The 20,070-nt window shown below is 43.1% G+C and overlaps 5 protein-coding genes across 6 annotated transcripts; 3 read left to right on the top strand and 2 right to left on the bottom strand.

Annotated features, from left to right (window-relative positions):
* Window positions 1–158: 158 nt before the first annotated feature.
* On the top strand, window positions 159–3,831 carry dok2 (docking protein 2). Of its 2 annotated transcripts, none has more exons than XM_037239794.1 (7): window positions 159–411; window positions 1,494–1,622; window positions 1,710–1,880; window positions 2,043–2,148; window positions 2,565–2,743; window positions 2,824–3,054; window positions 3,128–3,831. In XM_037239794.1, exons 1-7 carry the CDS (start codon window positions 352–354, stop codon window positions 3,590–3,592), a joined length of 1,341 nt encoding a protein of 446 aa, XP_037095689.1. In that variant the 5' UTR covers window positions 159–351; the 3' UTR covers window positions 3,593–3,831. The 2 variants fall into 2 exon arrangements, with proteins under 2 accessions (XP_037095689.1, XP_037095690.1); XM_037239795.1 differs by having other exon boundaries at window positions 161–411; window positions 2,574–2,743.
* Window positions 3,832–4,166: 335 nt separating this feature from the next.
* LOC119115361 (trace amine-associated receptor 7g-like) lies at window positions 4,167–5,623 on the bottom strand. The gene is made up of 2 exons (XM_037239796.1): window positions 5,392–5,623; window positions 4,167–5,325 (listed from the first exon to the last, which is right to left on the bottom strand). The coding sequence occupies exons 1-2, from the start codon at window positions 5,559–5,561 to the stop codon at window positions 4,518–4,520; spliced, it is 978 nt and encodes a 325-aa protein (XP_037095691.1). The 5' UTR covers window positions 5,562–5,623; the 3' UTR covers window positions 4,167–4,517.
* A 7,271-nt stretch (window positions 5,624–12,894) lies between these two features.
* Window positions 12,895–13,869, bottom strand: LOC119115431 (uromodulin-like). The gene is made up of 4 exons (XM_037239889.1): window positions 13,594–13,869; window positions 13,353–13,515; window positions 13,187–13,279; window positions 12,895–12,978 (listed from the first exon to the last, which is right to left on the bottom strand). Exons 1-3 carry the CDS (start codon window positions 13,788–13,790, stop codon window positions 13,190–13,192), a joined length of 450 nt encoding a protein of 149 aa, XP_037095784.1. The 5' UTR covers window positions 13,791–13,869; the 3' UTR covers window positions 12,895–12,978; window positions 13,187–13,189.
* A 2,107-nt stretch (window positions 13,870–15,976) lies between these two features.
* On the top strand, window positions 15,977–17,176 carry LOC119115430 (trace amine-associated receptor 13c-like). Its single transcript, XM_037239888.1, has 2 exons — window positions 15,977–16,169; window positions 16,256–17,176. Exons 1-2 carry the CDS (start codon window positions 15,994–15,996, stop codon window positions 17,061–17,063), a joined length of 984 nt encoding a protein of 327 aa, XP_037095783.1. The 5' UTR covers window positions 15,977–15,993; the 3' UTR covers window positions 17,064–17,176.
* A 1,460-nt stretch (window positions 17,177–18,636) lies between these two features.
* LOC119115182 (trace amine-associated receptor 13c-like) lies at window positions 18,637–20,044 on the top strand. Its single transcript, XM_037239463.1, has 2 exons — window positions 18,637–18,894; window positions 18,981–20,044. Exons 1-2 carry the CDS (start codon window positions 18,719–18,721, stop codon window positions 19,786–19,788), a joined length of 984 nt encoding a protein of 327 aa, XP_037095358.1. The 5' UTR covers window positions 18,637–18,718; the 3' UTR covers window positions 19,789–20,044.
* The last annotated feature ends 26 nt before the right edge of the window (window positions 20,045–20,070 follow it).

The raw sequence follows: 20,070 nt of genomic DNA, 5'->3' as shown, positions 1-20,070 counted from the left end.
TAATTTTCGGACTATAAACCGCACCAGATTATAAACCGCACCATTTAAAACTCGTGATTCCGGGTTCAAAATTTGCGAAAAAAGCCGCGGTTTATAGTCCGAAATTTACGGTACGTCAAATTCATCTTGTGTACTACGAATGCGGTGTGTGAGTGTGTGAGTTTTAAGAAACGTACAAGAGGAAGTTGTCTCAATGTCATCTGTCAGGCTGATACTGCAGAAGAGAAGAAGAAGTGACAATGAGAACACAAGAACAGGAAGTTGAAGCCACAAACGTCAGCACGAAGGGGGCACGACACACACACAAAAAGACAAGACGCGGATTAAGACAACAACAAGGGCGACGTGAGAATGGACGAGGACTTAAAGAAAGAAGGAAACGTTTACCTTCAGCACCACAGGTTTGGAAAGGTAACGCACACTAACTTAAACCCAATGCTAACATAGAAACAACCAACACGCCTTAAAAAAAACAACATGTTTTTGAACATTGTTGTTCTTATGATAGTCATTTACAGCAATAGCACAATAAATTATCATTGATAACCTTGTGGTTAGCACATTTTCATCCAAGGTATGAGGTTCCGGGTTTGAATCCCAACTGCGGCCTTTCTGTGTTGAGGTTTTCTCTATTTCTTAGCATGTTAGCTTAATCTAAGACCAACAAGTCTCTACAGGTGTGATTGGGAATCTAAAGGTGCTTTTTTTTTTGTCACTTGTTCACTGGTGACCATCCAGTCACTTGATTGTTCAGTGCTGAGGCTAAGTACAAAAGCTGCTCCTAATAGTGATATTTGAAGGTTGACACATTGTGTATTGTGTTACATGGATTGTGTCTGCTTCACTTGGTTAACGAGATTCATCTTGTCATCTTAATGTACGTAACGACACTTTTTAATTTTTCCATATACCTTTGTATTTCCCGATAAAATGCTGTCTTTGCTTTGAATTAGAAAATTGGTTGGTCTTGAATGAGCGCTAGGTCTAGTCTCGTATCAAGTATACGTATATGTCAGCCATGCTAGTTCTGACTCTCATTCGACCTCTCTGCCTTATGGGATTCCACAAGGTTCAATTCTAGAGCTCCTGCTGTTTTCTCTGGCTTTCATCTTGAGAAAGCATGGAGTTTCCCGTTTACTCTGTGTTTGGCAGTCAGATTGAAATGTCCCTTAAGAAGAGAACTGCATTCTACTTCCAACCACTTTTAGTAGTTTGGAAAGCATGAGTTCTGTAATGGCCTTGAACTTCTTAAGTTTAAGCAAAACCCAAGACAAGTATTGGTGTTGGGTAAACCGGTGACCTTCCCAACTTGTTTTAATAGTGGTGCGGAAGTTAAGTTCTTCTTCCTTTTCTTACAGTCACACTTTGAAAGTTTCATTTTTACTTCTGATTCAAACCGAAAGACAAAAAGTAAGCATCTCCAACACAGCTAACCATGACTGTAAGCATTTTGCGTGATGAAGAAACGTTTAAACTTGTGCATGTGTGTGCAGAAGTGGAAAAGTATGTGGGGGATGCTTTTCCGAGAAAGTTCTTCTTCCATTTCCCGTCTGGAATTGTGGGAAATTAAAGACGGCGGCAGCGGCGAGAAGAAGCAAAGAAGTGGACGCAAACACACCAAGGTCCGTCCTTTTGTCCGACAATCTGTCTTATCACGGTGCCACGTTCACTTATTAATAACATCATAGCATCCATCGTCCACCCCTCAGATGATCCGTCTGTCCGACCTGGTCCAAGTGAGCACCAATGTCCATGTGGAGGGATGTCCTGCAGACTCCGCCCCTTTTCGGCTCCAGACAGTCGACAGGGTTGTGGTGCTGGCGGCCCGTACTGACCACGTCAGCGACTGGGCCATGACACTGTGCCAGCTCGCTTTTCCCGTACGCAAACAACTGCAATTCCACATTTACCAGGATAAACATCCCGTTTAATCACATAACCCCCCCCCGATAGCAGCTAAAGTGGCGTAAAAAAATAAGAAGGGGTATCTACTCGGTATGATTGAGCATATATTTTCAAAATCTTGCCTACCCTCCATGCAGGTGAGCTGGGAGGAGTCTCACAAAAGCAGAGGCAGACAACAAGAACAAAGAGAAGACCAAGAAGGGATGGAGGACAATGTTTTGTACAGCAGCACCACCAGCACAGGTACTAAGTTTGCACGAGTGTGTGTCTGTGTGCGGGCGCATCTGTGTAAGAGAGAGCAATGTTTAGCCTCAAAGTATGCAACAGGAAATGAGTTCTCCAGACGAATAAAGCCAACTTTTGTTTTCAGTTGAAGGCAGATGTGGAGTTGATCATGTGTGTGTGTGTGTGTGTGTGTGTGTGTGTGTGTGTGTGTGTGTGTGTGAATGTATGTAAATATACATGTATGTGCCCTTCTAGTGAGTGGCAATGCATGATGGCTGACTTGAGCTCTTACCGCAGCATATCCAAGTTATTTTTAGACATCTGTCACTCATGCAATAGGTCACACAGGAAATGAGCTACTCAGACAGGAAGTCGACATCTGTGCTAGCGACAAAAGTTCATTGACAAACTAACAGGGTTTGTGTGTATGTGTGTGTCTCCAGGCCGTGACTTCAAGGTACATGTGCGTAGTACTGCATCATCTGAACATTGCGATTTAAAGGGCAATGGCATCCTAAGAGCGGGCGAGGATGCCCTCTACCTACTGGACAATCAAGGCGTTACACTGATGTCTTGGCCATACAAATTCCTTCGCCGCTTTGGACGGGACAAGGTTGCATACACACACATGAATAATTGCACACACACACACACAGTGGGGATGACTCTTGTGGGTCTGTGCGTTTATTTCAGAGCTGTTTCTCAGTGGAGGCGGGTCGTCGTTGTGAATCCGGTGAAGGCAATTTTGAGTTTGACACCAAAGAAGGTCACTCCCTATTCCAAGCAGTGGAAGCGGCCATTAGCATTCACCGTGCCCTTCAAACATCCGGAGGCAGGCCAATGAGGGGGGATCCCTCCCGGAAGGTCAACCTACCACCATTACCGCCCACGCCGCACACCTACGACTGGCCTTTTTCAGATCAGGTCAGTACGTGAGTCATAAAATGATATCGCAACGGGTGTTTATGTTAAAATTTGCTCCTGATTGGTGTTTCAGGTGGACATGGCCTTGTCGCAGACAGTGGCAGGGGTCAGTGGATTGACGTTGGATAACCGCAGGGGCACCACCTCTGTAAGAAGGTCTCCCGTCATCCCTAGGCCGCCATCCATAGACTTTACTTACTCACAGGTGTCCTTTCCTGCAACGCCCCCCGGCACACCGCCAAGTACGACATCCGCCAGTCAACAGGACGGCGAGTACTCAGAGGTGACGCTAAACTCGACCCGCCTCCAAGATGAAGCCCTGGAGGGTTGTGCTACTGCGTCACTCTACAGGAAAATGGATCACATTTACGATGAGCCACAAGTTGAAGACCTGCGAGCTCCGCCGTCTGAATACGACTTCCCTGAGGAGTTAAAAGGAGATGCGTGGAGGGTCATGGCTGCCCCCGCTGATCCTTTCTATGCTACCCCGACACGGAAACACAGGGCCCTTCCTATTGCAGTGCCAGACGTGCCGTAAGAAGTCAATGAGACGGCGGCGTGTCAATGACTATGTCACCGTCAGTCACATTTATGGCAGCCCATAAATGATATAAAAACAACAACAACAACAACGCAAAACACCTAATAGTGGGCCATAAAATGAAAAGTAAATGGTCACCGTAAAGTAAAGCTTGAGACCCCAGCTCTACCCTATTGCACTTCCGACAAAGAGTAATGATATAATTAAGTATAAAATAAACAATTAAACTTTCTGCATCATTTATTTCGATGGCTAATAATAATATGGAAATCCAATCAAAGTTAATTTAATATGCATCTCATGAGAGATAACATAACCTGTCTTGTATCATAAAATACAATAGTTTATTGTATGTCAAACATGTTCTAATAAAGTATGTGTTTAATTAGAATGGACACAACCGTGACACAATTTCAGGAAAACTCCAATCGAAACACTAGAATACACCAGTCAACATTGTCTGTACAATTAATTTAAACAAATTAAGTTCATCAATGGAAAAAAAGGCTATTGTATACTGATTTGGCTCCAGACCATTTTATAAACCCCACCAGCTAGATAAATAAATGAATAAGCTGAGGCAGTTGTGGAATAAATGCAAAAAAACAGATGCTTCTCTTAAAATGCAACAGAATGGAAACCAAATACATATTGATGCTATAGTGTTTATTTTTTTTTTTACAATAGTCATCACAAGTCATTTTTCAAGAATGTCTTTGCAGCAATTTACAACAGACACTATCTCAAAACATTGAACCCACTCATTCAAATGAAAGCTGAGATTAGACGAGTGCATACAGTGCATCAGGCAAAATCCCTTTCTGTAATGGCGACTAAACAAGTAAATATTTAGAAGGTCTTTGAAAAAGAACAATTATGTTCTTAATGCTAAAATGTGATAAAGAGCCCAACTACAATCCCGCTAAAGTATGTTGGCATCCCTGCAACCAGCTTTAAAGATCTGAAGTGTGACGATGAGTTTGATGCTCTTACGGAACCACGGGTAGAAGAGAGCATAGATGATGGGGTTCAGGCAGGAGTTAAAGTGGGTCAGCCAGATCTCGAAGGCGGCCGAGGTGGCGTTCACTGATGTGTCCTCGCCCGCCAAGGTGGGCACGTAATAGGGAATGAAACAAGTGAGGAAAACCACCACCACGATACCCAGAGTCCTGGCTGCCTTCAATTCGCTCTTCTTCACCATGCGCTGGACATGGACGGCAGCCACACGTGATTGCAGTCCGCGCGCTTGACGGATGGCGATTGCAAAAACCCTCAAGTAGAGCATGAGGATGACAATGATGGGTAAGATAAAGGTGCAAACCAGGTCCACCGTGCCCGCCACGTTGCCGATGATGACTATGCACTCCCCCAGGCAGGAGATGGACTTACCAGGCTCTTCCAGGTGGTCGTGGAGTAGCAACAGCCGGTAGACTACAGAGCAGAGCCAGCAGAGGCCCACGCCGACCTGCGCCCTCCTTGTGGTGACCCGGTTCGGGTAGGAGAGCGGCTCGCTGATGGCCACGTAGCGGTCCGCCGAGATAAGTACCATGTTGGCCACTGAGGATGAAGTAATGATGTAGTCGCCCACATAGTACAGCATGCACACCATGTCGCCCAGGAACCAGCAGGCCTCGATGTAGATAATCTCCACGGGCATGAGCAGGAGGCCCACCAGGAGGTCGGAGACAGACAAAGAAAGTAGGAGGAGGTTGGTGGGTGTGTGCAGCTGTCTGGAGAGAGCACAGCGACATCATGAGGTCTGCGTCCACTGTGAACAAACAACAAAAGAAGCGTGCCTGAAGTAGGAGATGGCAACGATGACAAGCAGGTTGAGAGCCACAGTGAGGAACGAGACAATGGATAGCAGCACGTAGATCAGCATGGCATGGCCGGGCGGCTGCTTGGGTGTCCTGCACGAAGCGTTAGACTGCGGGTAGCAGAGTTCCGGCAACTCGCCGCTTTCCATCGCTGACCGTAGAAAGCAGAAGGAATGAGCAGGTGGAGCCGCTCTTTGGACACGTCTCTCTTCGGCGTCTTCGTTTTAATCATGTCAGGAAGCCCACGTGGTAGCATTTGATCCGCTGATTGACGGATGAAGCCCCGCCCACTTCACCTTGCCTTACGTTCACTCTATTTTTATTTTTCATTGTATGTTCAATCATTTCATGCAAATCCTCAATCATACTGTGTAAAAGCCTGTTGACCAAACAAACATGTGATATCTTAACAGTGGAGTTAATTGGGCTGACTGGATGGATGGATGGATGGATGGATGGATGGATGGATGGATGGATGGATGGATGGATGCATGCATGGATGGATGGATGCATGGATGGATGGACGACAACAACAAGGGTTTAAAATCACATGAATTCATCAGCATTGCACCTTTGATTGAAACGCACTAGTGTTGGCTCATGAGTGAACGATTCGTTCAAAAGAACTAATCTTTTCAGTGAACGAGAGTGACCCGTTCTTTTTTCAGTTCATATGACTTCAACCAGTAGGTGTCAGTAATGCGCATTAAAGCTGGTGCCATCTTACCGTAAAACAAAACGAAGAAGAAAATGACGTAACTTCCCGTTCACGAACGAGTGGTGAATTGCATTTCCCGTTCTGTGAGTGAATAGAATAGAATAGATCTTTATTGTCATTGTCACACATTTCGTTTCGCATTTCCAGTTCATCGCGAGAACGGATCAGCGAGGGAACGAATCGTGACTTTCCCGTTCGCGAACGAGTCAATGGGTCAACTGACTTCCTTCCTTCCTTCCCGTGCATCAACGGATCAGTCAGTGAACGTGTTGCGTCTCCTGGCGTGAACGATGTAAGCCTGAATGTAAAGAAAGGACCACTCACTGAAACACCACTTCTTTTATGCGCGTTTTCTCCAAGCTAACGGCTAACTTTATTGCATGAAGGGATGCGCCGTTATGCAACAACGGGGAGATTATGCTTCTCTTTGGGTAATCTTGATTTTATAACACTTATAGTAGTTTTTAAATAACGTGTATGCATATATACGCCTAAATATTGTTATCCAATATATCTACTGCAATTTCACATTGGATTGCTGGTTTGAAATTTACTTTTAATATTATTATTTTTAATAAACATTTGTTAAAACTTGTCTGGTGTTTTATTCCTTGTTTTTATATTCGCCAATTAAAACATAAAAATCTGACATTTGGTTAACTGCTTTATATCAAAGGTAAAAAAGTCAAAGTCTGCTTTATTGTCAATCTCTTCACATGCCAAGACACACAAAGAGAACGAAATTACGTTTCCACTATCCCACGGTGACACGATATACATACAAGTGAACAACACAAAATAAAAACAAGAAGGCACAAACAATGAATAATAAGAGTGATGAATAAATAATAAATAAATAACACAATAAATAAGAGCAAAACGGAGCAAGTGTGCATACAGCAGACAGTCAGAACATAGCGCAAAAGTACAGGACGCTACGCAGAAGGGGGTTATATGACAATATGTGTAGGTACACCTCATGGACACTTCAATAGGTGCACGACACGATGTAAAAAATAATGATTAATTGCACTATGAAAGCACATTTAGGCATATTGTCGCTCCTGGGATCGAACCGGGTCCTTACCGAGCAAGAGCCCGTGTTACTAACCAGTCGGCGATTTCGACCTGGTAACGCACAGTTGCATGTACTGTTTTGTTCTAGTGTGCAATACAGTTAAGTGAACTGAATCTTTAGAATCGGTTCACTCAAAATATTTGTTCAAAAGAATCGTTCACCGAATCGTTCGTCAAGCTCTAGTCCTCGGGCCGCATTCCAACATGTTTTCCAAGATTCCCTCGTTAAGTGCACCTGCGTGAAAAGTTTTAGCTCCTACAGAACGTGAAAATGACCAAAAGTTTTCACGCAGGTGCGCTTAACGAGGGAATCACACGGACACTCCATTAGGTACACCGCCATTTTCAAGTGTACCTAATAATAGGCCACTTTATTAGGGAAATATCATGGTCAATGGTCACAGGTGTCAAGCTCTAGTCCTCGGGCCGCATTCCAACATGTTTTCCAAGATTCCCTCGTTAAGTGCACCTGCGTGAAAACTTTTAGCTCCTGCAGAACGTGAAAATGACCAAAACTTTTCACGCAGGTGCGCTTAACGAGGGAATCACACGGACACTCCATTAGGTACACCGCCATTTTCAAGTGTACCTAATAACAGGCCACTTTATTAGGGAAATATCATGGTCAAAGGTCACAAATGTCAAGCTCTAGTCCTCGGGCCGCATTCCAACATGTTTTCCAAGATTCCCTCGTTAAGTGCACCTGCGTGAAAACTTTTAGCTCCTGCAGAACGTGAAAATGACCAAAAGTTTTCACGCAGGTGCGCTTAACGAGGGAATCACACGGACACTCCATTAGGTACACCGCCATTTTCAAGTGTACCTAATAACAGGCCACTTTATTAGGGAAATATCATGGTCAAAGGTCACAAGTGTCAAGCTCTAGTCCTCGGGCCGCATTCCAACATGTTTTCCAAGATTCCCTCGTTAAGTGCACCTGCGTGAAAACTTTTAGCTCCTGCAGAACGTGAAAATGACCAAAAGTTTTCACGCAGGTGCGCTTAACGAGGGAATCACACGGACACTCCATTAGGTACACCGCCATTTTCAAGTGTACCTAATAACAGGCCACTTTATTAGGGAAATATCATGGTCAAAGGTCACAAGTGTCAAGCTCTAGTCCTCGGGCCGCATTCCAACATGTTTTCCAAGATTCCCTCGTTAAGTGCACCTGCGTGAAAACTTTTAGCTCCTGCAGAACGTGAAAATGACCAAAAGTTTTCACGCAGGTGCGCTTAACGAGGGAATCACACGGACACTCCATTAGGTACACCGCCATTTTCAAGTGTACCTAATAACAGGCCACTTTATTAGGGAAATATCATGGTCAAAGGTCACAAGTGTCAAGCTCTAGTCCTCGGGCCGCATTCCAACATGTTTTCCAAGATTCCCTCGTTAAGTGCACCTGCGTGAAAACTTTTAGCTCCTGCAGAACGTGAAAATGACCAAAAGTTTTCTCGCAGGTGCGCTTAACGAGGGAATCACACGGACACTCCATTAGGTACACCGCCATTTTCAAGTGTACCTAATAACAGGCCACTTTATTAGGGAAATATCATGGTCAAAGGTCACAAGTGTCAAGCTCTAGTCCTCGGGCCGCATTCCAACATGTTTTCCAAGATTCCCTCGTTAAGTGCACCTGCGTGAAAACTTTTAGCTCCTGCAGAACGTGAAAATGACCAAACGTTTTCACGCAGGTGCGCTTAACGAGGGAATCACACGGACACTCCATTAGGTACACCGCCATTTTCAAGTGTACCTAATAACAGGCCACTTTATTAGGGAAATATCATGGTCAAAGGTCACAAGTGTCAAGCTCTAGTCCTCGGGCCGCATTCCAACATGTTTTCCAAGATTCCCTCGTTAAGTGCACCTGCGTGAAAACTTTTAGCTCCTGCAGAACGTGAAAATGACCAAAGGTTTTCACGCAGGTGTGTTTAACGAGGGTAACTTGGAAAACATATTGGAACGCGGCCCCTTCGAGGACTGGAGGTCGACACCCCTGGTTTGAGTGAAAAGTGCCACACCCGCCCTCACCCCCACTTTCTGATTGGCTGTTTGATCTGTGATGTCACTTGGACACTCCATTAGGTACACCGCCATTTTCAAGTGTACCTAATAACAGGCCAGTTCATTAGGGAAAAATCATTGCCAAAGCTTAACTGAAAGTGAAACGTGCCACACCCGCCCTCACCCCCACTTTCTGATTGGCTGTTTGATCTGCGATGTCACTTGGACACTCCATTAGGTACACCGCCATTTTCAAGTGTACCTAATAACAGGCCAGTTCATTAGGGAAAAATCATTGCCAAAGCTGAACTGAAAGTGAAAAGTGCCACACCCGCCCTCACCCCCACCTCCTGATTGGCTGGTTGATCTGTGACGTCACGCGGACACTCCATTAGGTACACCACCATTTTTAGGTGTACCTAATAACTTTATGCATTTTTTGTACGTGTCAAGAATGTGTATTTGACTACTTGCTCTTTATTTTGGGGGACACCAACACATATTACACAACGTAAAACACATATACATATTGTCATATAAACCAGTTAACCAAATGTCAAATTTTTGTTTTCATGCCCAAAAAAATAAAAACAAGGAATAAAACAACAGACAAGTTTTAACAGGTTTTTAATGTTTATTAAAATAATAATAATAATAAAAATACATTTCAAACCAGCAATCTAATAGATATACATACACATATTGTCGTATAACGCAGTAACCAAATGTCTGATTTTTATGTTTTAATTGGCGAATATAAAAACAAGGAATAAAACACCAGACAAGTTTTAACATAAATGTTTATTAAAAATAATAATATTAAAAGTAAATTTCAAAGCAGAAATCCAATGTGAAATTGCAGTAGATATATTGGATAACAATATTTAGGCGTATATATGCATACACGTTATTTAAAAACTACTTTAAGTGTTACCAAAAAATCAAGATAACCCAAAGAGAAGCATAATCTCCACGTTGTTGCATAACGGCGCATCCCTTCATGCAATAGTTAGCCGTTAGCTTGGAGAAACGCTTTCCTTGGCAAATCCTAAATCGACATTCTGGCTTACATAGTTGACGCCAGGAGGGAGACGCAACACGTTCACTGACTGATCCGTTGATGCACGGGAAGGAAGGAAGGAAGGAAGGAAGGAAGGCAGTTGACCCATTGACTCGCTCGCGAACGGGAAAGTCACGATTCGTTCCCTCGCTGGTCCGTTCTCCCGATGAACTGGAAATGCGAATCACTCACTCACTGATTCGGTCGTTGGTGAACGAGAAATGCAATTCACAACTCGTTCGTGAACGGGAAGTTACGTCATTTTCTTCTTCGTTTTGTTTTACGGCGAGCTGGCACCAGCTTCAATGGGCATTACTGACACCTACTGGTTGAAGTCATATGAACTGAAAAAAGAACGAATCACTTTAGGAAGTGATTAGGTCACTCTCGTTCACTGAAAAGATTCGTTGTGTTGAACGAATCGTTCACTCACGAGCCAACACTAGTGTAAGTGTATTATAGAAAGAAATGTGTGAATAACCGAGCCAATTATTATAAAAAAAATTTTAGTTGTATTGTTTAACGTATATGTTGTTCCCACGGGATGTTGTAATATAGAGAAAAATGTGTGCGTTGCCGTTGTCGACATTACCGTGTTTACTTGATTGTTTTTTGTCTGGTGTATTGCTTAGTTGTGTGCGTTATTGAAGTTTAAAGGAAAAAAAAAAAAGGATCAGTGTGGGTGGGGGGGACGATTCGTTGAACGATTCGTTTAAACGAATCTTTTGAGTGAACTGATTCTAAAGATTCAGTTCACTTAAAAGAACTGGAATGCACATCACTAAAACGCACGGTGGGATTCTAGTTAGAAAACCCCCCCAAAAAAACCTTTATAGGGTGGCTCATAACGGTGTAAAAATTTAAAATGAATTTAATTTTGAAAAAAAAAAAAAAGTCAACCACTCCTTCCCAGAATTCATTTGTTGTTGGCATTGTTTGGAACATGACCACAATAATTGAGGGAACACTGTACATTATTTGCGTGGGTGGAAGAATAGAACAAAAAAAAAAAAACATTTATCAGAATGTAGTCATGATGAGCTTATTTGTGCTTGTGTGTCGATGTAGACTCAACAAGAAGTTGTTGTATTGTGTACTTGTGCACAAACTTTATTACACTTAAAGCATTTGTGTTTTTGTTTCATCATATTTAGGTGTGAAACTGTCACACAAACACACACACACGCACACAAACACGCACGCACGCAACACAATGCCCCTTAATTACATGGCTGCTGCAATTAAAGGTGTGAAACAAACATGTCATGATGCAAGCATTGCACAGACAAACAAGTCAAAGTTAGCACAACACATGTTCCTAATGACTCCCCAGTCAAACACCTAAATGACACGTTCAACTTGAAACCGACAGTAACCACAATTTGCTGCTAATTAGAAAAACAAAAGTGACAATTTCTTACATTTGTTATCGAACATTGAAGAACAGTACAACAAATTTAAATTGACACATTTACTGCTGCAATTAATATCATCTAGCATTTTACTGCAAATAGTGAATAATGACATTTACACTCGTGTGTTTGTGAGTTAAAAAATAAGTTCTACCATTACATTAGTATGTCATCTTGTGGAAATATTGTACTTTTTCCTGTAAAGAAGACTACGTTCAATACAACACAATATGTAACATTATATTTTAGATTGTTATTGTTGTATTATGTCAAAATGTACATGTTTATATTGTGGTTTGTGCTCGAAAATGGTGTCACCTCATTTAATGAGGCTGCAAATGTGTCTCAATGCTGCTAATGGAGGGTTTTACTGCACTGATGTGTAGCTTTTACTATCTTTGGTCTGTTTTTATTCATCGCTCATTTTATTTTATTTTATTTATTATTTATTATTTATGGTTTGTGCCTTCTTGTTTTTGTTTTGTGTCGCCTACTTGTATGTCTCGTCACCGTGGGATGGAGGAAACGGAATTTCGGTTTCTTTGTGTGTCTTGACATATGAAGGGATTGACAATAAAGCTGACTTTGACTTTGACTTTGACTTTATGGGAAAATCATGTAATTAGTATTATTGACTGTACTGTACTATATAAAAATTTTATATAAGTGTCAGAAAATTGTCTCAAAGATATTATTATTAATGGCGGCTCGGTGGCGCACTGGGTAGCACGTCCGCCTCACAGTTAGGAGGGTGCGGGTTCGATTCCACCTCCGGCCCTCCCTGTGTGGAGTTTGCATGTTCTCCCCGGGCCCGCGTGGGTTTTCTCCGGGCACTCCGGTTTCCTCCCACATCCCGAAAACATGCTTGGTAGGCCGATTGAAGACTCCAAATTGTCCCTAGGTGTGAGTGCGAGTGCGAATGGTTGTTTGTCTCTGTGTGCCCTGCGATTGGCTGGCAACCGGTTCAGGGTGTCCCCCGCCTACTGCCCGATGACGGCTGGGATAGGCTCCAGCACTCCCGCGACCCCCGTGGGGACTAAGCGGTTCAGAAAATGGATGGATGGATATTATTATTATTCGTTATTAGTATTCGTTAAATACTTACAAACTGCATCATTGCGAATATGAAGTGTAACTTTGTTAGAGCAGTGCAGAGGGCTACAGATTTGCAGCAGTTGCGTAACCTTAGTTGGAAATCACCAGCATTGGATAGAAAATGCACATGGCAGCAACAAGAAGTTTATTAAGAAAGCAAGGATGACCGCTAAATTGATGGGTTTGTGCAGTTCCTGTGGTGCAAAGACAACAAAACATGTCAAAGCACAAACACATACAATTATAAAGAATAATTTGATGGCAAAAGAGCAACAATTTGAAGTGAGAGATAGCATCAATGATGCCATAACAACTTGATACAATTGTGGGAGTATTAGCTTTAGCAATAGCATTTAGCAGAATTACTTGAGGCCACCCAGAGATGTGGTGAAAGTCACTCACCTCTTAAGTCCAGACCATAGTGATGATAGAAGGACCTCCATCATCAACAGTGGTAGGCACAGATCGCCGTCTTCTCCCTGCATTGTTGCAGTTCTGAAAAAAGCATTTAAATCAGTGGCTGAATTCCATGGCTTGGTATTATTAATGACGGCAAACTCAAAATTACCGGACTGCAAGAGTCTCCCTGTTGGACACACAGCTCTACTTTGCAATGAAGAAACATTTCATTGTTGTTGTCGGAGAACTTGAACGTGTTGAAGGAGAAGTAGTTTGATGTTCCTTCTCCGTTGCCTTCCATCTTGATCGTCCCATCTGCAGGGTTGGGACATCTGCTCGGAAACAGCATCACAGACATGACGTGGACGGCTAAGGGTGACATCTTTGATGATCTTCTGAGCGAGACTGACCCTGCACTGATGAGGTCATATCGAAGGCTTCCGTTTGAAGCTGACTGATTGGTGGCCCAGCAGGACTCTGTCACCAGCAAAATGGAACTCCCATCCAGTCCATAGGCCTTGATCTCCACCCAGATCTTCTGATTTAGCTGGACACTAGTGCTTAATTCTATGAGTTGTGTTCTGTCAGGGTCAGTGTATGCTGTCATAGTCAAGGTGTAATTCCACTCTCCTGACGTGAATTCTTTAATCACGGGGCTGCCAAGCAAAAGCAACACAAATTGGGTAGCTGTTTCATCAACTGTGACTCATTTTAGTTAGTTCAGGACACACTGGCTTTGTGTCTTTTTGTTACAGACTTGCCTTGTGTCACTCAACATTCCATTGCAAAAGTATTGTTGTCGTCGTACGGTGGTGAAGTTGGTAATTATCTCTGAAGTGGAAGGTGAAAAAGTAATTATCTTTAGCAGTGCTTGTCACATGTTGTCTTTGTTATGCAACTTGCATAAATACTGTACGGTATGTAGTGACATGGAACGTTTCATTGCGTGACAGCCACTGTTGATTAAGTTACTGTCTAGTACTTCCAATTTAAAGGTATTTATTTAAATTAATTCTGCAACACATTAAGGTGCTTTAACTAAAAGGGCAACAGAGATCTGTAAGGAATTTAGCTTCGGTCACACAAATATGAGATACAAGATATAAAGCCACATCCAGTATAACAGAGCTACTAAATTTGTAGTCACTCACTGAAGCACCTCCCCAATGCATAATGGTAGCCACATTACTTTCATGGAAGGCAAATAAAATAAAGCAATAATAATATCTTATGTACAGTAGCTGTTTGCGTGGAATAAAGAATGCCTATAAGTATTGACTGCCCATTGAAATGCACCTGGGGGAAAAAAATAAACCAAAACAATTTTTAATAAAACACTGTTAAACATCCAAAACACATATTTCTGGAAAAACAGGAGGAAAAAACTAGAGATGCGAGCTGCTAGAAAGGGCTACCGATGTCTTTTTTTTTTTTGTAAGTCTGAAGATGCGCCATGTGCCTCCCAGTTTTTGTAGCCCTGGGTTGACATGGTTCTCTGAGAAAACATTGTCGGGGCGCTACAGACCTATTTTTTTTTCTCCTCATGTATGGCGACTTTAAAATAATCCATTTTTTGCAAGGCCCTATTTTTGTGCACGTTTGGGTCCTCAGAAATACGAGTCAGTTCCTCAAAAATACAAGTCAAAAGGATTGCCCTGACGTCGTTGTCCCCGATATTGCCGGCAAACATGAGGGAGCATATTTGCATGCTATCTAGCGATTGCTGTTATATGCAGTGATTTGTACAGTTCAGCTCTGCAACAGTCTTCAATTTCTCTGACATTTGCAAAGTTCATCCAGATCACAATCATAAAGTCTGAGTTTTGCTTGGTTGTTGTTTGTGAATAGCAGCGCGCCGAATGTTTCCAGACAAAAGAAAGCTCCCTTAAAGCCAAAGTCTTTAGGTTCTAATTTCAAGTGACACTAGTACAAAAGAACGAGAGAACATTTGACAGTTCAATTATGACTTGTACCTTCAGGGATGAGCTCCAACAGAACAATAGTTGACATGAACGTATTATATAACTTCACACGTGACAGAACTTATTTGTTGTTGCTGTCTCAGCTTAAAGGACCCCATCAGTGAAGCAAACATCGACACCTATTTTACTACCACGTCAACCGCATCGATAGTTACAGAGCCAACGTTTCAGGTTAGGTGGAGGTGTCAAGTTAAGCAAGTCTGAGTGGCTAACCATGTACCTCCGTATGATCATGAGTAGTTGCACAACAAATAGTTGGAAGTACCTCTGTTTTGGATCCTCCAAGGTTACTAACAAAATTCGACTATGTCATTAAAAGAGCAGGCCGAGTCATGGGGCCGAGCTTCTTGCATCCTCGTTCAGCCTTCACTTTTGCTTACATACTGTTGTCGGCCATCTTTGTGATCACCGTCACTCTGAACCAGCTGGTCATAATTTATATCTCTCACTGCAATAATAATGAATGTTTCTCTCTCTTTAGGCAACTGCACACCCCAAAAAGCCTGATACTGCTGTCTCTAGCCACCTCTGACCTTTTGGTGGGCTTTCTCATGTTTTTTAAGATGTTGTTTTTTGAAGGTGACCTGGGCTGGGCTATATTTGATCCCCATGGTGAATGTTTTGCGTGAGCTAAGAGAATCCACTGAAAGATTGCATATGGTTAGTTGGGCAAGTAAAATTATGGGAGGATTATTATGATGATGATGATGACGATGAGGAGGGAAAGAGGTGTGGCTACTGTCAGATGTTATGGACCTTAGGTATGAATATGGTCATGAAACAACGAGCTGACTGAGTTGTGGGGAAACTCGCCTTCTGTATTCGTTGATGATGACGATGCAGGAGCAAGGCGAACTGTGCTTCCCGCTGCTCGCCAACACTTCTTGCAGGAGGACGCAGCGTCATCCCTCGACCGCCGCTCTTTCCTACATCCTGCTGTCTACCATCTCTCTGATCACCTTCACTCTGAACCTGCTGGTCATCATTTCCATCTCTCACTTCAAGTGATGCATTGTGCTTCTTTTCCACTTGCACTGTCATGCCTTATGTCCAAATCCAGAAATTATAACAAGAATTTCTCTTTGTTTAGGCAACTACATACTCCCACAAACCTGTTGCTGCTTTCGCTGGCTACCTCAGATTTCTTGGTGGGCTTCCTCTTTTTGTTTCAGATTTTCCTTCTTGACGGTTGTTGGTTTTTTGGTGACCTGATATGCATTGTGTATTATGTTCTGGACTACGTGATAACGTCTGCCTCAATAGGAAACATGGTGCTCATATCGGTTGATCGCTACATAGCAATCTGTGACTCTCTGCATTATCCCATCAAAGTCACTCTAATAAGAGTTCAAATATGTCTTTTTCTGTGTTGGTCTGCTTCGATAATTTTCCACTGTCTCTGTTTTATGGACTCTCTGCAGCAACCTGGCAGGTCCAACACTTGTGTAGGTGAGTGTGTGATTGTGGTCACGTACGCTGTAGGAATAACAGACCTCTTTTTCTCCTTCATTGGCCCAATCACTGTCATTGTAATTCTGTACGTGAAAGTGTTTGCAGTGGCTGTGTCTCAGGTGCGCGCCATGCGCTCCCGCGTGGGGAGGGTCACATTACGCGGCAAAACTATCATGAGTTCTGAGCTGAAAGCAGCCAGGACATTGGGCGTGGTTGTGGTGGTGTTTATTGTGTGCATCATGCCATATTTCTGCATCGCCATCTCGGGCCAAGATGTTCTGCTCAATGCGTCATCTTCAGCCGTTATTATCTGCTTGTTCTACTTCAACTCCTGCCTAAACCCACTGATTTATGCTATTTTCTATCCATGGTTTAGAAAGTCCATGAAGCTCATTGTGACACTGCAAATTCTGAAGTCTGATTCCAGCCAAATGAATATAATGTAGACAAGCCAGCACGCTTTTCACCTTTCATGCTGTCCAGATTAGTACATTCAATTGATTCTGTTTCAACTGTGGATGACTGTCATTTATCTTCTATTGATTTTGTTCGCAATGCAGACAATCCTAATTTCAACTGCTAAGATGTCCAGCTCAGAACACATTCTTGATTTAAAAGGCCTTGACTGTTTTGTCTTTGAGAATTATTTTAGGGGCATTAATTCAATGTGGGGGGGAAAAACATCATACAAAAAAGTGTCAAAGCACCATCACATTGGTTTTTTTGAGTCCAAAGAACTGCAAAAATAAATAAATGAATAATGCAAATACTAATAAATATTTTGTCTGTTGTGTTTGTTTAGTTTCAGTATTTAACAATGTCATCATTTTCAACAGGTCAGTTTTGTGGAGAATTAGAAATGCATTAGCTTGCTGGGCGTAGTCAAATAAATCTTGTCCTGTGTAAAATACACAGCGTCGGGGCCTTAAAGGATGTCATTCACCAATGCCTGAAAAACAGCGGGCGCATTGGGTAGGCCGAACGGAACCACCAGTTACTCATATTGCCTACTGTGATTTCATTGAGTCCGCGATAGCCGATGCAGGGGCGCAGCGAGCCCTCCTTTTTATCCATGATTGATTCCAGCAGCGAGTGAGTCCTGAATGTATTCCTCCATGGCCTTGCGCTCCGGGTTGGACAGGAAGTACAGCCAGCCTTTAGGAGGGGCACAATCATAGTGTGGGGGGAGTGAGGTGGCCTTGGCCTTGTTGAAGACCTCCTTGAGCCCATGGTAGCAGGCTGGCACATTAGCGAGGTCGTTGGGCGGGCTGATGGCAGAACGTCGGTGTTAGAAAAATGTATATATATGTAATCATGCGTTCTCTAATCGATGCTTTACCGCAATATTACTGCATATATAAACCTGACAGTCGGAGTGGGCTGGCTGCTTCCTTTAGGCAGAGTCGGTGGCAGCGCTTGCTCCACTACTGCACGGATCCGTTGTCCCAGTCCACGACGGGCTTGTGCTGCCGCAACCAAGGGTGGCCCAGGATGAGTGGTTGGCCTGGAACGGACAACAAGTGAAATTGAATCACCTCTCGATGATTACCTGAGAGAAGCATCGTGACCGGCTCTGTGATGGACGTCACCTCGTTGATCAGGCGGAAAACCAACACTCCGAACCTGCTGGTCATAATTTCTATCACTCACTACAAGTGAGTGTTTTAATGTTCCACTTCAACTGTTTTGTGTTATGATCAGTCCAGGAATAATAATGAATGTTTCTCTCGCTTTAGACAACTGCACACCCCCAATAAACCTGATACTGCTGTCTCTAGCCACCTCTGACCTTTTGGTGGGCTTTCTCATGTTTTTTAAGATTTTGTTTTTTGAGGGTTGTTGGCTTTTTGGGTGGCCTGTGCTGTGCTAGATTCTATCCCCATGGTGAATGTTTTGAGTGAGCTAAGAGAATCCACTGAAAGATTGCATATGGTTAGTTGGGCAAGTAAAATTATGGGAGGATTATTATGATGATGATGATGCCGATGAGGAGGGGAAAGAGGTGTGGCTACTGTCAGATGTTATGGACCTTAGGTATGAATATCGTCATGAAACAACGAGCTGACTGAGTTGTGGGGCAACTCGCCTCCTGTACTCGTTGATGATGACGATGCAGGAGCAAGGCGAACTGTGCTTCCCGCTGCTCGCCAACACTTCTTGCAGGAGGACGCAGCGTCATCCCTCGACCGCCGCTCTTTCCTACATCCTGCTGTCTACCATCTCTCTGATCACCTTCACTCTGAACCTGCTGGTCATCATTTCCATCTCTCACTTCAAGTGATGCATTGTGCTTCTTTTCCACTTGCACTGTCATGCCTTATGTCCAAATCCAGAAATTATAACAAGAATTTCTCTTTGTTTAGGCAACTACATACTCCCACAAACCTGCTGCTGCTTTCGCTGGCTACCTCGGATTTCTCGGTGGGCTTCCTCTTTTTGTTTCAGATTTTCCTTCTTGACGGTTGTTGGTTTTTTGGTGACCTGATATGCATTGTGTATAATGTTCTGGACTACGTGATAACGTCTGCCTCAATAGGAAGCATGGTGCTCATATCGGTTGATCGCTACATAGCAATCTGTGACTCTCTGCATTATCCCATCAAAGTTACTCTAATAAGAGTTCAAATATGTATTTTTCTGTGTTGGTCTGCTTCGATAATTTTCCACTGTCTCTGTTTTTTGGACTCTCTGAAGCAACCTGGCAGGTCCAACACTTGTGTAGGTGAGTGTGTGATTGTGGTCACGTACGCTGTAGGAATAACAGACCTCATTTTCTCCTTCATTGGCCCAATCACTGTCATTGTAATTCTGTACATGAAAGTGTTTGCAGTGGCTGTGTCTCAGGTGCGCGCCATGCGCTCCCGCGTGGGGATGGTCACATTGCGCGGCAAAACTATCATGAGTTCTGAGCTGAAAGCAGCCAGGACATTGGGCGTGGTTGTGGTGGTGTTTATTGTGTGCATCATGCCATATTTCTGCATCGCCATCTCGGGCCAAGATGTTATGCTCAATGCGTCATCTTCAGCCATTATTATCTGCTTGTTCTACTTCAACTCCTGCCTAAACCCACTGATTTATGCTATTTTCTATCCCTGGTTTAGAAAGTCCATCAAGCTCATTGTGACACTGCAAATTCTGAAGTCTGATTCCAGCCAAATGAATATAATGTAGACAAGCCAGCACGCGTTTCACCTTTCATGCTGTCCAGATTAGTACATTCAATTGATTCTGTTTCAACTGTGGATGACTGTCATTTATCTTCTATTGATTTTGTTTGCAATGCAGACAATCATAATTTCAACCGCTAAGATGTCCAGCTCAGAACACATTCTTGATTTAAAAGGCCTTGACTGTTTTGTCTTTGAGAATTATTTTAGGGGCATTAATTCAATGTGGGGGGGGAAAAAACATCATACAAAAAAGTGTCAAAGCACCATCACATTGGTTATTTTT

The sequence above is a fragment of the Syngnathus acus genome, chromosome 21, assembly GCF_901709675.1.
Source record: "Syngnathus acus chromosome 21, fSynAcu1.2, whole genome shotgun sequence".
NCBI classification, from domain to species: Eukaryota; Metazoa; Chordata; class Actinopteri; order Syngnathiformes; family Syngnathidae; genus Syngnathus; species Syngnathus acus.
The sequence above is the reverse complement of the archived record's forward strand: the minus strand, read 5'-3'. Positions and strand labels throughout refer to the sequence as shown.

What these genes read in the sequence shown, in the direction of transcription:
- LOC119115182 (XM_037239463.1), top strand. Translation starts at nt 18,719, where the DNA reads ATGATGACGATGCAGGAGCAAGGCGAACTGTGCTTCCCGCTGCTCGCC. An exon ending in ATTTCCATCTCTCACTTCAA is followed by an intron (nt 18,895 to 18,980) that starts GTGATGCATTGT and finishes CTCTTTGTTTAG; the next exon opens with GCAACTACATACTCCCACAA.
- LOC119115430 (XM_037239888.1), top strand. Translation starts at nt 15,994, where the DNA reads ATGATGACGATGCAGGAGCAAGGCGAACTGTGCTTCCCGCTGCTCGCC. An exon ending in ATTTCCATCTCTCACTTCAA is followed by an intron (nt 16,170 to 16,255) that starts GTGATGCATTGT and finishes CTCTTTGTTTAG; the next exon opens with GCAACTACATACTCCCACAA.
- LOC119115431 (XM_037239889.1), bottom strand. Translation starts at nt 13,790, where the DNA reads ATGACAGCATACACTGACCCTGACAGAACACAACTCATAGAATTAAGC. An exon ending in TATGACCTCATCAGTGCAGG is followed by an intron (nt 13,516 to 13,593) that starts GTCAGTCTCGCT and finishes GTTTCCGAGCAG; the next exon opens with ATGTCCCAACCCTGCAGATG. An exon ending in AGGGAGACTCTTGCAGTCCG is followed by an intron (nt 13,280 to 13,352) that starts GTAATTTTGAGT and finishes TGCTTTTTTCAG; the next exon opens with AACTGCAACAATGCAGGGAG.
- dok2 (XM_037239794.1), top strand. Translation starts at nt 352, where the DNA reads ATGGACGAGGACTTAAAGAAAGAAGGAAACGTTTACCTTCAGCACCAC. An exon ending in TGTGCCAGCTCGCTTTTCCC is followed by an intron (nt 1,881 to 2,042) that starts GTACGCAAACAA and finishes CCCTCCATGCAG; the next exon opens with GTGAGCTGGGAGGAGTCTCA. An exon ending in CAGCAGCACCACCAGCACAG is followed by an intron (nt 2,149 to 2,564) that starts GTACTAAGTTTG and finishes TGTGTATGTGTG; the next exon opens with TGTCTCCAGGCCGTGACTTC.
- LOC119115361 (XM_037239796.1), bottom strand. Translation starts at nt 5,561, where the DNA reads ATGGAAAGCGGCGAGTTGCCGGAACTCTGCTACCCGCAGTCTAACGCT. An exon ending in GTTGCCATCTCCTACTTCAG is followed by an intron (nt 5,326 to 5,391) that starts GCACGCTTCTTT and finishes TGCTCTCTCCAG; the next exon opens with ACAGCTGCACACACCCACCA.